This window comes from Carassius auratus, unplaced genomic scaffold (assembly GCF_003368295.1).
Source record: "Carassius auratus strain Wakin unplaced genomic scaffold, ASM336829v1 scaf_tig00215808, whole genome shotgun sequence".
NCBI lineage: Eukaryota > Metazoa > Chordata > Actinopteri > Cypriniformes > Cyprinidae > Carassius > Carassius auratus.
Genome location: NW_020528251.1, coordinates 824,763 through 838,374, shown reverse-complemented (window position 1 = coordinate 838,374; position 13,612 = coordinate 824,763). Strand labels below are relative to the sequence as shown.

At 38.8% G+C, this 13,612-nt stretch overlaps 1 protein-coding gene across 7 annotated transcripts in view; it reads left to right on the top strand.

Moving 5' to 3' along the window:
* LOC113095923 (IQ motif and SEC7 domain-containing protein 1-like) overlaps positions 1–13,612 on the top strand; it is a 158,644-nt gene that overhangs the window by 136,502 nt on the left and 8,530 nt on the right. For all 7 annotated transcript variants that reach the window (XM_026261262.1, XM_026261261.1, XM_026261266.1 and 4 more), the window contains 10 exons: positions 3,667–3,940; positions 4,758–6,019; positions 7,379–7,540; positions 8,987–9,109; positions 10,098–10,264; positions 10,636–10,775; positions 12,038–12,067; positions 12,476–12,601; positions 12,886–12,985; positions 13,340–13,501. In XM_026261262.1, the coding sequence (XP_026117047.1) occupies positions 3,667–3,940; positions 4,758–6,019; positions 7,379–7,540; positions 8,987–9,109; positions 10,098–10,264; positions 10,636–10,775; positions 12,038–12,067; positions 12,476–12,601; positions 12,886–12,985; positions 13,340–13,501 (2,546 nt within the window). The remainder of the gene's footprint in view (positions 1–3,666; positions 3,941–4,757; positions 6,020–7,378; positions 7,541–8,986; positions 9,110–10,097; positions 10,265–10,635; positions 10,776–12,037; positions 12,068–12,475; positions 12,602–12,885; positions 12,986–13,339; positions 13,502–13,612) is intronic.

Here is a 13,612-nt window from a genome sequence, read left to right as displayed (position 1 = left end):
AACCCATTGTTTTGCCCTGAGATGAATGGATTTCCTCCGTTTCAGCAAGTTTTTCCCCCACACCATCACTGTGATGATCTCTAAACACTTCCATGTATTTAGTTTCTTACATTTTTTCATTGAATCTATTCACAGACCTGTCATCTGGCATCCTCAAAGGATTAAATATCGCTTGTGTTCACAATAATTGCGACTTTTTCAGGCACCATCATCTATCAAAGTTTAGAGGGAGTCTAAACCTGGCTCTACTCAGAGAGATGAGATGGCAACCAAACAAAAAGAAAATTGTATTTGCTGCCACCCTTCAAGGGGCCCTCTGAGAGCTCTTTCAGGAGACATCAGGCGTCAGACACCGGAAGTCATTCGAGCCGCATAGCCTCAGTGCAGAGATTTGGGGAAATTAGCTGCCAGATTCATCATCTGAATTACCTTGTGTCGTGTTTCCATATAACATACAATCACGTAAAACAAAACTTGTGTATCTTCCTTTAATACCAACCTCTGTGGACAGGATGAAGGTATTTATGTGTGCATGCAGAAATACACATGAAACAAGGGCTACTGAAGTTACAGCATGAAATAGACAAAGCAGTCTGTGTAGTCTTATTCCTAAATGAATAATTCTCATGATTCAGTTATTTTTAGTGAATCATATACAGCTTTTAAGTGTGAGATTTGAATAAGTAGTATTTCACGAGTGCAGTGGAGTGACTTTTGTTCATTTTATATTTACTTATAGATAAACATTGTGATTTTTGTCAGTAGCATTTTATACAATTGTTCATTTAGTGTTGATGATATTACCCTAAGTGAAAGTGAAAGTGATGTGACATTCAGCCAAGTATGGTGACCCATACTCAGAATTTGTGCACACCCATCCAAAGTGCACACACACAGAGCAGTGAACACACACACACTGTGAACACACACACACTGTGAACCCATCCAAAGTGCACACACACAGAGCAGTGAACACACACACACTGTGAACACACACACACTGTGAACACACACCTAAGTCGTGTATTGAAGGTGGAGAGAGAACTGTACATGCACTCCACCCACCCACAATTCCTGCCGGCCCGAGACTCGAACCCACAACCTTTCGATTGGAAGTCCGACTCTCTAACCATTAGGCCACCATTAGGCCACGTAACCCTAAGGCCAATTTTTAGATATTAGATATTTTTATACCTTCAGTATTATTATTATTATTAATTTAAGTTTTTGTCATTTATCATGTTTTTATTTGTACATTTTTATTATTTTTTATTTATATTTCGCTTTAATGTATATGTATTTCAGTTTTAGTTGTAGTAATATTCATTGTTGGTAACGCAAGTTACATAATCAGATTACTTTTTAACTTGTAAAACTAGTAAAGTAACTTAAGGTAATCCATTACTTTTAAATTTAGCAGAAAATATCTTAGTTACATTTTCCAAATAAGAAATCCAAGTTACTTTGTTTTTTCATTCAAAAATTAAAAAAGATTTTTATGTTATTTAAAATAATTAAGCAAGCCCAACTCAATAAGTGACAATAAGTGACAATAAGTTACTTAATACATTACTTTCCATAAAAAGTAACTGAGTATTGTATTTTATTAAAGGACTATTCCAATATAGTAATGCATTACTTCTAAAAGTAACTTTCCCCAACACTGCTAATACATATTTGGGTTAGTTGCCAAGGCAAAGCTTTTTTATATGATACATAAGTTATTTTATATCAGCTGTATTGTGTGGCATTATGTGTGCACAATAATTGTGATGACCTGTGAGTCTGAGGGAAATGTTCATGTCTGATTGTCGTGTTGTCATTTGATGTTCACACAGCACTAGCTGAAGGGGTGTGTGTATAAGGGGTGTATCGGTTCAATAGATCCTGCCCCCTGAGTATATTGCTTGTTGAAGTCAATCTACACCAGGCTCTTGTATTGTCTTATCCAAGATTGGAAACACCTGCAAACAGTGCCAAGTGCTCTGACATCCATACATCTCTCCTCTGCCACTTCCCCTATACAAGATTAACAAATTCAATCAATCTGACTGTGTCAGTGTTCTCATCTCTATAATACTGAACGCTCTACTGCACACTAATTCATTTAATTAAAAGAAGAGCACTTCATCTAGAAAGTTTATCTGCTGGCACTTAGTTGATGCAATGATGCACAAGTGTGTAGATGAGAAGCAGTAAAGGTGCAAAACAAACATGTACTGAAAGAATTCAGATTTGGATATTGTGGAATATAATGACAGCTGAAGAGTAGGATACCTTCTTGGATCAAGATCCTTCTTGGTGCTGGGACAATATTTTCATCAAAAATTAAATAAAAAATATTCTAAGCATGCATTGATATTAAAAGTCTGGCAGATACAGAAAAGCTGATAACTATTGTAAATGTATGGCTTATATTATAAATATATACCTCTTTGTATAATAAAATAAATTATAGAAAATTATAAATAAAAATTATAATGTATAGTATGAAATATTGAAAATAATTTGCTTAACATATATATTAAATCTTGAACCAGCCTCATCCATAAGAATTTTGTCACTGGTCCTGAGATTGACTATGATAAGACTGCTGTATGTTTCTAACATCATCAAAATCACCTATATCTGTCATCTCTCTTTCACTGGTGTAACTGATATGCATTGTAATCAAATAACCCTCATTCTGTACTTTGACCTTTCCAAACAATCACATTAGAAATGGCGTGGCTGAAGTGTGATTGTTTTATCTGTTAACGAATGTGTCACAGTTTTCTTTTAACTCATCCCCTCGAGCAACAATAGCCATTTTCTGCAGCAGGTATACCTCTGCTAAGGTGTTGACAGGTAGGAATTATGCTGTTGGTTCTCTGAGCTCTGGTCCAGAGTGTGTCGTTTGGTGTGTGAGCATGATGTATGTGACAGCTGACACTAGACTGTTTTATCATAGTATGAAGTCCTGGAGGAATAAGCAGCTAAAAGCACATACTACTGAGGCAGTATGTTATAAAAAAGTACATAGATTAAAACTCATGGATTACACCAATGTACTAAAGTAAATGCTAACATAATCAATTGAAAGATAATCTCTGGGGGTTCTGTGTTGAGAGTGTTGTTTTAACATCCAGTGAGCGGTGAGTTTTGTCTGCAGGAAGTGTTGTGTCCACTTATATTTTTGCCCAAAGAGTCTGTGTATTCGTTTCCCTTTATTTATCTTGACAGAGATTCACCATACCATTGTGTGTTACTATAAAAGTAGTCGTTTGCTGTTATGTTCAAAGCTCAACTTGTAATCTCACGCGTAAGCTTGTGAGAGTAGATAAGGGGATTTACGAGGAACTTTGATTTGTGTCTGGAATAACAAGGTGGCATGTGTTTTATGTACTGGATGGAATGCTGGTCTGTAGAACTTGGTCTGAATCTTCATATTTTGTCATATTTAACAGCCACGAATGTGACTTTGCCATTTGTATTGAATGTGATGAAAAAATAGACCATTCAGTGGAAAATAATGACGTAATCTAATTCAGTCTAATTCTCAAACAGATGAGTCAGTTATTTTTAGAGAATCAAAAAAAGACCATGTGATCAGTGCATTGTGACTCGTTCCATTTTTTTTATAACCCACAGTATCAACTTACAATTTCTTTCTTGTGCTGTCTACAGTGTGGAAGGTGAGGCTCCGGGTGTTGAGGCGAGCCCCTCTCTAGAGAACAGTGGAGGTTACTTACGAGGGCCGGTGAGCCGCAGTGCCATCATCAGTGGCGAGCACTTCGACGGCCCACCACTGTATGCTCACGAGGTACGGCAGCGCCCACGGCGACCCAAACTCCAGCATTCCCAGTCGATCCTTCGCAAACAGGCAGAAGAGGAGGCCATCAAACGCTCACGATCACTGTCTGAGAGCTATGAGCTCTCAACCGACCTCCAAGACAAACAGGTAGATTTCTTCATGACCTTTAACGGGAATGCTACCAAGAAACCATAAATTCTCCACCAACTATTTGTATTCATATTGTGATGAGCCTTTTTGGTGCAGAGGGAGTGTGATTGAGGTTCAGTGGCTTCATCTTATGCTTGATGTACTTCCCCTCAAAGGACTGTGTAAATAAATCTAGTTTATTGTAGTTGGGTGAACATTAATTCCTTCAGGTTGCTTGTGGTGACTGGATGTCTTTTATATGAAGTAATTTTATACAGCCAAAGGCTGATATGAGATGAATGAGAACCTTTTAGGATTTGGGAGATGAGAATCATAAATGCATGCTGGGAGAGTGATTTGTATTCAGAGTGACTGTGTCATGGTACTATCCAGTGGCGTGCTTCCCACCGTCTCTGTGTGAGGTCCCACAGAGCTGAGAAATGTGATTAGTTCTGCCCATTCTTCAGGCTAAAAAGGTCTTGAGCTGGCTTTTGCATGATAGTGGGTTACAACTGGTTTCTTATGTACCATGCTTAAGGCGTTCTTCAGTCCATGATGCCTTTATAAGGGATGAAATTGTTTTATCCATCCTATCTAGCAAAATACCCAAGCTTTAATAGTTAGAACCATGTGTGGCTTTTATTTGTCTCTTCTATTTATGTGGCTTACCATTTTTGGCTTGAGGTTTGGTCAAGTTATATTGTGTCATGGGAGGGAGAACAAAATCCCTGTCAACAATAAAATTCTGTAATACTTAGGTAGGAAGGGACATTTGCACGTTTGGGTTTTACTACTATCACTAAAAGTGGTGCGTAATCTTTATGTGTTTCCACAGGTGGAGATGCTGGAGCGCAAATATGGAGGGCGTTTTATAACCCGACATGCTGCGCGAACAATCCAGACTGCCTTCCGCCAATATCAGATGAACAAGAACTTTGAGCGCCTCAGGAGTTCTATGTCGGAGAACCGCATGTCCAGACGCATAGTTTTGTCCAATATGAGAATGCAGTTTTCGTTTGAAGGACCTGAAAAAGTCCACAGTTCATATTTTGAGGGGAAGCAGTTGTCTCTTACAGACGATGGCTCTAAACTAGGAGCCTTGGTGCAATCGGAGCGGGGGGAGATGGTCCCCACCAACATGAAGTCACCTGCGGTCCAGAGTGATTTCACGGACGCCATTACAGAGCTGGAGGATGTTTTCTCTCGACAAGTGAAATCATTAGCAGAGTCGATAGATGATGCTCTGAACTGTCGCAGCCTACATGGAGACGAAGGACAGCCAGAGCCAACCAGAGGACATCCAGACAGGGAGCAAGAGGTTACCTACAAGATCAAGCCTTCCCACAGTAGTGACCACCGTAAGCGAGACGAGATGACAGCCTCCTATAGCGATGTGACACTTTATATAGATGAGGAAGAGCTCTCCCCTCCTCTTCCTTTATCACAAGCAGTTGACAGACACTCTAGCACGGAGTCAGACCTCCGTCTACGTTCTTTGAACTCCTCGCAGGATTACTGGTCTCTAGCTCACAAGGACGAAAAGGCCGACACAGACACTAGCTGCCGAAGCACCCCGTCTCTGGAGTGTCAAGAGCAGAGATTGAGGATAGACCACCTTCCCTTGCTCACCATCGAACCTCCCAGCGATAGCTCGGTTGAACTGAGCGACCGTTCTGACCGAAGCTCTCTCAAGAGGCAGAACGCTTACGATCGGGGCATCGCCAGCAAGCAGGGCAGCCCGAAACACATCCCCTCTCATGCGCTACCACCACGGGGACCGGTAAGAGATGACGATGCTCCTCGGCATCGGCCACGGCAGCTGGAGAGCCACCTGGCAATCAATGGCACTGCCAACCGGCAGAGCAAATCTGAGTCAGACTTCTCTGACGGTGATAATGACAGCATCAACAGCACTTCCAATTCCAATGATACCATCAACTGCAGTTCGGAATCTTCATCCAGGGATAGTCTTCGAGAGCAGACTCTCAGCAAGCAGACATATCATAAAGAGACCCGCAACAGTTGGGACTCACCCGCGTTTAGCAACGATATTATCCGCAAGAGGCACTATCGTATCGGCCTGAACCTTTTTAACAAGTAGGTGAAGTGTGAATGCATGCTTTTGGTTGTAGAAAGCTAGTTCGGGAAAAGAGTATTTGAGTGGAGTAGAGAGTCCATTTGAAATCCACTCCGGGTTTTCCATTTTCTTCCTCTATAACAATTTGAACACTGTGACTGTAAAGCAGCATTAGCAAACCTAAGCAAAGCAGCACGAAGCACAGCTTGATCACAGGTCATTACTACCCAAGAAGCTTCTTATTACAAAACATGGCAAATTTGCATATTATAAGTTCAAAAAACTTGAATCCATTTTTAAATGTATACATGACCATGCTTGTTTCATTAAGGTAAACATGACCACACTAAGTTGTTTCAGAATGTTTTTTATGTTAATATGCATATGTTATCATGCAATTTTATTATGCTTGCACATTTTGTACATTTTAAATGTTACATTAATGAAGTTGGCAGATGTTTTTTTATCAAATGTGACTTGCATTCAAGCGATCAAGCCTACGACATTGGCATTGCTAGTGTCATGCTCAAATATTTGAGCTAGAGGAACACACCTCACTCCAGGCACAATTGATGCTACTTTGCTCCTCAGTCCCATGGCACTCACATACTCTTGTTTGGAGTGTCATGTTTCAATTGCATTGAGTAATGATTTTAATTAGCGCCAGTCGGAGCTGTGTTAATAGCTGTGAAAGGTCTTTGTGCGCAAACAATGCACGAGCTAATGTTATTTCAATTATTATCTAAACCAAGTGCAAAAAGTGCAATAGACGTGTGTTTTCCTTTTCCAGGCATTCATTATAATATTGGCTCATTTAATTATTCAGTAGGTGTCTGTGTGCATGCATGTGGTGCTGTTTGATTGCCACACAGCGCTCTAAATTTGATTTGCGATCAAGCAATTAGAACTGTGATGAGAACACTATTAGTTTAGTTGGGATGTTGATCAAGGAACGCACACTGCCCTCATACCAGTTTACCATCTAGCTCTGTGCACTTAAGCTAATTCTTTTTTTAAGCTCCATATAATAACATAGGGATTACCTTTGATCATTTATTTTGCAACCATGAGGTATTTCAGATTAGATTTAATTTCTTATTGATTGGATTAAGGTGTTTGCTTGCTGCTGGTGCTGTGCATGTTTATGTGTGAGAATGTGTTTGTCCATTTAAAGCCTTGTTTAAAGTGGGAACCTCTAATCTTGGATGATTGTGTATTTGCCTGTTTTTTTTTTTTTTTGCACTGGGCCATTAAGTTCCTTTTAATTTTGTATGGTAACAGTCCAGTCGCAAGAACATACTTGAGCTGAGATGCTTAGTCACACTCTGGGACCAATACAGGCACTGTTCAGACTCTTGATCTTCTTTTATTGTCTCCAGGAAACCTGAAAAAGGCACCCAATACCTGATTGAGCGAGGATTTGTCCCAGACACACCTGTGGGAGTTGCCCATTTCCTGTTACAGAGAAAAGGGCTGAGTCGACAGATGATTGGCGAGTTCCTGGGCAACAGGCAGAAACAGTTCAACAGAGATGTTCTTGAGTAAGTTTAACAAATTTAACTAGGTTAGTTGGGTGTATTGTATATACATAAACAGTCATTTAAAGTGAAGTATACTCCAAAGCCAATTTATTTCAAATATGAAGTAATTTCCAGCACTTTTTGTTTTGTGCATAGGTTATTTACAATAAGTTGTCTCTGCCCATTAAACCAGAACTAGTAAAAGAAAAAAATACACAATTCCGTTTTATTCTAATTAATTTACTGGCAGATGCTGCAGTCTTTTTTTTTTTATTTTATTTAACCAGTCCATGCTCCAAGTAAACCATATGTGACCTACATAAACGAAAAAAAGAAAACACAAATTCTCCAAAGAAAGAAAAATAAAGAAAGAAAATTATACTGGAATTCCATCATGATAATCTTTCATCTTTAATTGAGGCTCCTCTGTAATCATGCTCTTCGCTATCCTTCACTGTCCTCGCCACAGCAGAATTAACTTGGTAAATGACATTAAGCCAGTATCACTAAAGCATTTATGAATTTATGTGTTCTCTCCTGAGATAAACTGACCACTGTGTCTAAGCCTTTTAAGCTCATGTGGCTTTGAGCGCATGTATGATCAAAGATCATAGTCCATTGTTTTAGAAACTGGTTCTTTATAATTGTACTCAGATCCATTTAGTGTCCTCTTTTTAAATTGAATGCATTTATAGGATCAAAGGTGGAAAATTAATTCCATTTCCGAAAATTGAAAACTGGTTCATTATTGTTGTAAACACAAGAATTTGCTGTAATTGTCAGTGACCCCTTGAAATGACTGCGCATATGACAAACCATTATTCCAGCCAGTCCTCCATGGGATCAAAGTGTGACAGAGGAATAAAATGTATGGACTCTTGCACTGCTTTGTACGTACTAAATAAGGTGTCTGTATTCATGGAGTACTTCTCTGAAGCAATGTGCCTGGGAATGAATCAGCTCATTCTCACTCTTAAGTTAACTCATCCTCTCTTTTCAATCTGCCAGTAACGTCAAGATAATGGGGGCAGATAAGGCCATGCAGTCTGTGTTCAGCTCAGTCAGACAGCACTTTTTTTAAAGGCACTTCCTTGAGAAAAAAAAAAAAAAGAGTAAATCTTGACTTATGAGATCAAATGCACTCTGTGTATCCCTGGAGCAAAATGTACCTCAGATAGCTTTGTATGCCCCATGATTGTGATTTAGAGACTGATAGAACTTGCTTTTATCGGAAAGACTAAATTTGTCTCCTTTTTCCTTTGTCTAAAAGCAGTGACCACTCTCAGTTTAAGATATCTTCATGTATGCTGTAAAAAAAAATACAATTCATTGAAATAGAATGCAGTTTTTCCCCCAGAGGATTTCCAAACTAATATTTCTGTATTTCTGAAATACAGCATCCTGGATATACTACAGTGCATGAAAGAATGAAGCGGTCCTTTGACTTTGTTCATTATCTTTTTCCAGCTGTGTGGTAGATGAGATGGATTTCTCTGGAATGGAGCTGGATGAAGCCTTAAGAAAATTCCAGGCACATATCCGGGTGCAGGGAGAGGCACAGAAGGTGGAGCGACTCATTGAAGCCTTCAGGTGAAAAACATTTCAGATCATTCTTTAAAAAGCACTGTTAAAGGGATAGTTCACACAAGAATAAAAACTCTCACTTGTTTTAAAATGTTATGCTTATATCCATCTGACTCTTGAATTAATAATCCAGGCTGGTTTTGTGAACTGATTCATTAAAAATATCCAATGATTCATGATCAAAATAATATTTTCTGTTAACATCCCAAAGAGATCAAGTGCATAACTACTTAAAATTTGGTCTGTTACTTCTGTCGCTCAGAAGACTTGTAATATAGCCCATAAGTCATATGAACCTCTTTTATGATATATTTATGGGTCATTTTTGGAGATTGACAACCTTTCATTCATTTCAACACGTCATTGAAATGACATCAGTACAACTTATCATTGATTTTTTAATATTTTGGAAAAGAGTGACCAGGATATTCACCTAAAAATTCACCTCTTGTTTTCCACATAGACAGTAAGTCATATGGGTTTTGGACTAACGTTAGGGTGAATAAATAATGACAGAATTGTAATTTTTGTGTGAACTGTTCTTTTAAGAGAAGCTTGGCGAATTGATAATGAAAATGGGACAATTATAATTTTCATTGAAGCCTTGTTTAAGCCAGAAAAAGCCTTAGACAACATTGTTCGATCGACTCTCAAGGACCGTCTGTCAATTGAGCGATCACGCTGGCTTACAACGTGTGTGAAGATAACTCCAACGGTTGCCTGCGTACCACCCATAGACCTTCAAAAAATATTGTTATAGCTAAACCCTTTGAGGCAGACGTCTTTCCAAATAAACAGTTTAAAGTCCATTCAAGTGTTATCTGAAAGAACATAGCTCTTTAACAGGATGGCAGTTTTACTATTCTCTTTCAGGCTTGTGCATCTAGAACCAATTAGTCACCAGAGAAGCTATTGATTCTGTAGAAGTGCAGTCTCGTATTAATTTGTTTCACTTTGTTCATTTGTTGTAGTTGTGTTTATTATTTCCATTCAGTCAGCGCTACTGCATCTGCAACCCGGGGGTGGTGCGTCAATTTAGGAACCCTGATACCATCTTCATCCTGGCGTTTGCCATTATACTCCTCAACACGGACATGTACAGCCCAAACGTGAAGCCAGAGAGGAAGATGAAGCTGGAGGACTTTGTAAAGAACCTTCGTGGTGAGATGCGCATTATCATTTTTCATTGAAAACTGAATCTGTTCCATCAATAAATTCCCTTCAAAGTCATTCAGAGATTTTTATGATACTTAATACAATACTCAGATTTACCCTAATTAAACTTAATGCATGTGCTCCAGACTGATGAATGGCTTTTTTGGGATAGCAATGACATCTCTCTGGTCACAACCTTGCATTATAACTGGAGCAAAGCAAACAGAGATTCACATTTAACTTCCATATTTAAATATAGTCACGTTGTAGTTCAGATGTGCTTGACCGACATTTCTAATTATTTCCTAAAATTTCCATAAATCTTTTGCGTGCCCCTAAATATCCAATCTCTTTTGTTTTTGGCTTCCTGTGCACAGGGGTGGACGACGGAGAGGATATCCCAAGAGAGATGTTGGTAGGCATCTACGAGCGAATACGGAAGCGAGAGCTTAAAACTAACGAAGACCACGTCTCCCAGGTGCAGAAGGTGGAGAAGCTCATAGTTGGCAAGAAGCCGGTGAGTGTCATTGTCACTTTTATGTCTTCCACACTTCTATCCAAACCATCTTGTAGTGTCTTTATTGCAGAATCAGTCCATCTCTATCCATCATGTTGACCCCGGTTCTAGAAATGACACTTTATCGATTCTAGTCACGGTCCAGTGGTGAGAAATGGTCCAGGGACATTGGTTAAACGTTCCTTCCTTCTCTCACCTATCTTGTGACTCTATGCAGTGTAGATCTATAGATTTTATTGTTCTGTCAGTAACTATTCGCAAACACTTTTTTTATCCTCAAGAGCCACGTGACATTGAGACTCTTAGAAGATTCTTTATCTACAAGATGTTTTTCTTTATGACAGATCAAATTTCTACCTTGAGACCTTTACAGTGTCTGATTGTGGTGTCTGTGCGTGTAAGTCATGTGGCGAGAGCTGCGTGATGCTCTACAATGATAAATGCGATTTGCTTTAGCACAGAGGCCTTCAGAGTAACCTAAAGATTAAATCTACTGACAGTTCACCTACTCTGAACTCAGCCACCTTAATATGCGGCACAGTGAGTTTCAACCATAGAACTTATTCAGTGAAGGCAGCTTATAGAGTTTATTACATATTTAATGTGACACTACTGAAAATTATAGACCTGGTTTAAATAGATTTTGCCACTTTAAATATTTAAATACATATAGTTTCATCTTTTTCAGTGCAGTGATCCCTTTGTGGATGGGGAGAAACAGAGAAGGAACCCCGCCATTACATATTGTATCAAAAAAAAAAAAAAATTAAAGATGATATTTTAAGCATGCCATTTAGGCTGAACTTTAGTTTCTTAACCTTTAGCTTAGCTTAGCATATTTGATTTATTATTAATATTATTATACTTTTTTTTTTTTTTTTACAAAGTTTAGGGTGGGGTTTTTTTGGTGTATTTTTTATTTTTTTTGAAAGATGCATCACATGCTCTTTTAAGACTTTGTTTATTAGATCAAATGTAAAAACAGTAATGTTGTGAAATATTATTATAATTTAAAATCTTCTAATTTTTTAATTAGGTTTCTAAAAAGGGGCCGAGACTTCCTGTCAGAGTTTCAAGCAACAGCAGTTTTGCTCTTCATTAACCTTCCTTCTAACCCCATTGATACAGCACTGCTCACGTCTGACAGGTAGATGGAGGGGGTCTTGATGTTGAGAGACAGAGACCACTCTCTGACCTTCAAGCCTCCCTTCAGTCCTCTCGCTATGATCCTTACTCATCAGTTTCTTTTTTTTACTTTTCAGATCGGATCTCTGCACCATGGCCTTGGATGTGTGAGTGTAATGTTTACAGTTTTTATTCCTCTTACTGTCATTAAACAATTTAAGTCAGATAACCATGGCTACAAAAGTTATCTTCAATACAATAAATTATTTTATATGGGTTTTCTTACCGCTCTTTCTGTAAAAATAATTTAATAAACTAAAAAATGTATTACCTAAAAAAAGAATCATTATTATACCTATTTTAGTTATTGAATACTGCACTGTATATATTATTTTCTATTTTTTATTATATAGTAAGTGAAACTATAAACATTATTCCACATTATTAAACTAAATAGTTTTTTGTCAGTTAATCATGTTTGAATGTAATATTTCTGAGTATGACTTTCTGAACATCGCTAGGGTTTCGTTTATGGACCAGGTTCGAGCGAATCAATATTTGCATCTCACACACAGGTGCTGTCTCTGCCGCATCGCAGACTGGTGTGTTACTGCAGGCTGTTCGAAGTGCCGGACCCCAACAAACCTCAGAAGCTGGGACTTCACCAGAGAGAGATATTCCTGTTCAATGACCTTTTAGTGGTACGAGAGCTCACACTTCATAGCCCATGCAAAACGAGACACGTAAAAACAGGAAAAAAGAGACCGAAGTGTTTTACATCATATAGCGTCTTTTGTTATGTTGTTAAGTTCTTGTTGTTATGACTGTGAAATGGTCAGCGAGACATATTTAGTCTAATTCGATGTCAGCAATTGTGTGCATCATGTTTCCAAAAGACAATCAGAAAGGGCTACTCGGCTCAAAAAAAAGAGCCAAGGATAATTAGGAACAGATGGGATCCTAATGTGACATGCTTTTGATTCAGGTCACTAAGATTTTCCAGAAGAAGAAGAATTCGGTGACGTACAGCTTCAGGCAGTCCTTTTCTCTATATGGGATGCAGGTGCTTCTGTTTGAAAACCAGTGTAAGTAGCCTCAGCAAAGGGTCAAAGCCCTTCTGACCCCGTATTGCCCTTTTCTGGATTGTGTTTTCCATGTTCGTACAGTTTAGCATGTCAAGTAAAAACCAGGCTTTTCACTGCACAGAAAAACATAAAGCAGGTGTTAAAAGGTCATAAAATGGTTCTGCTGTTGACTGAAAACGAATTAATTTGCACAATCGGAGTATTGTATTACGATGTATTTTGCTCACAAAAAGATTAAAATATCTGTCTTATGCGAAATGTGAGAATATCGGTCAGCGCGTCCCTCTGAAAAGTCTGAGTGCTGTCAATGAATTGGCGGTCTGAAAATATTTCTCTCGCGCTGCTGCTTTTCAGATTACCCCAATGGAGTGCGTCTCACTTCAGCTCTTCCAGGCGCGGACATCAAGGTTCTCATTAACTTCAACGCCCCCAACCCGCAAGACCGCAAGAAGTTCACCGATGACCTGCGGGAGTCCATCGCAGAGGTGCAGGAGATGGAGAAGTACAGAATAGAGTGTAAGCAGCTCTTATTCACTTTCATTACGTTGACAAGAGTGACCAGTATAATCCACAGAAGAAAGGGGCTCGAACAACGTGCCTGTTTTACAAATTGCACAGCAGATGTGT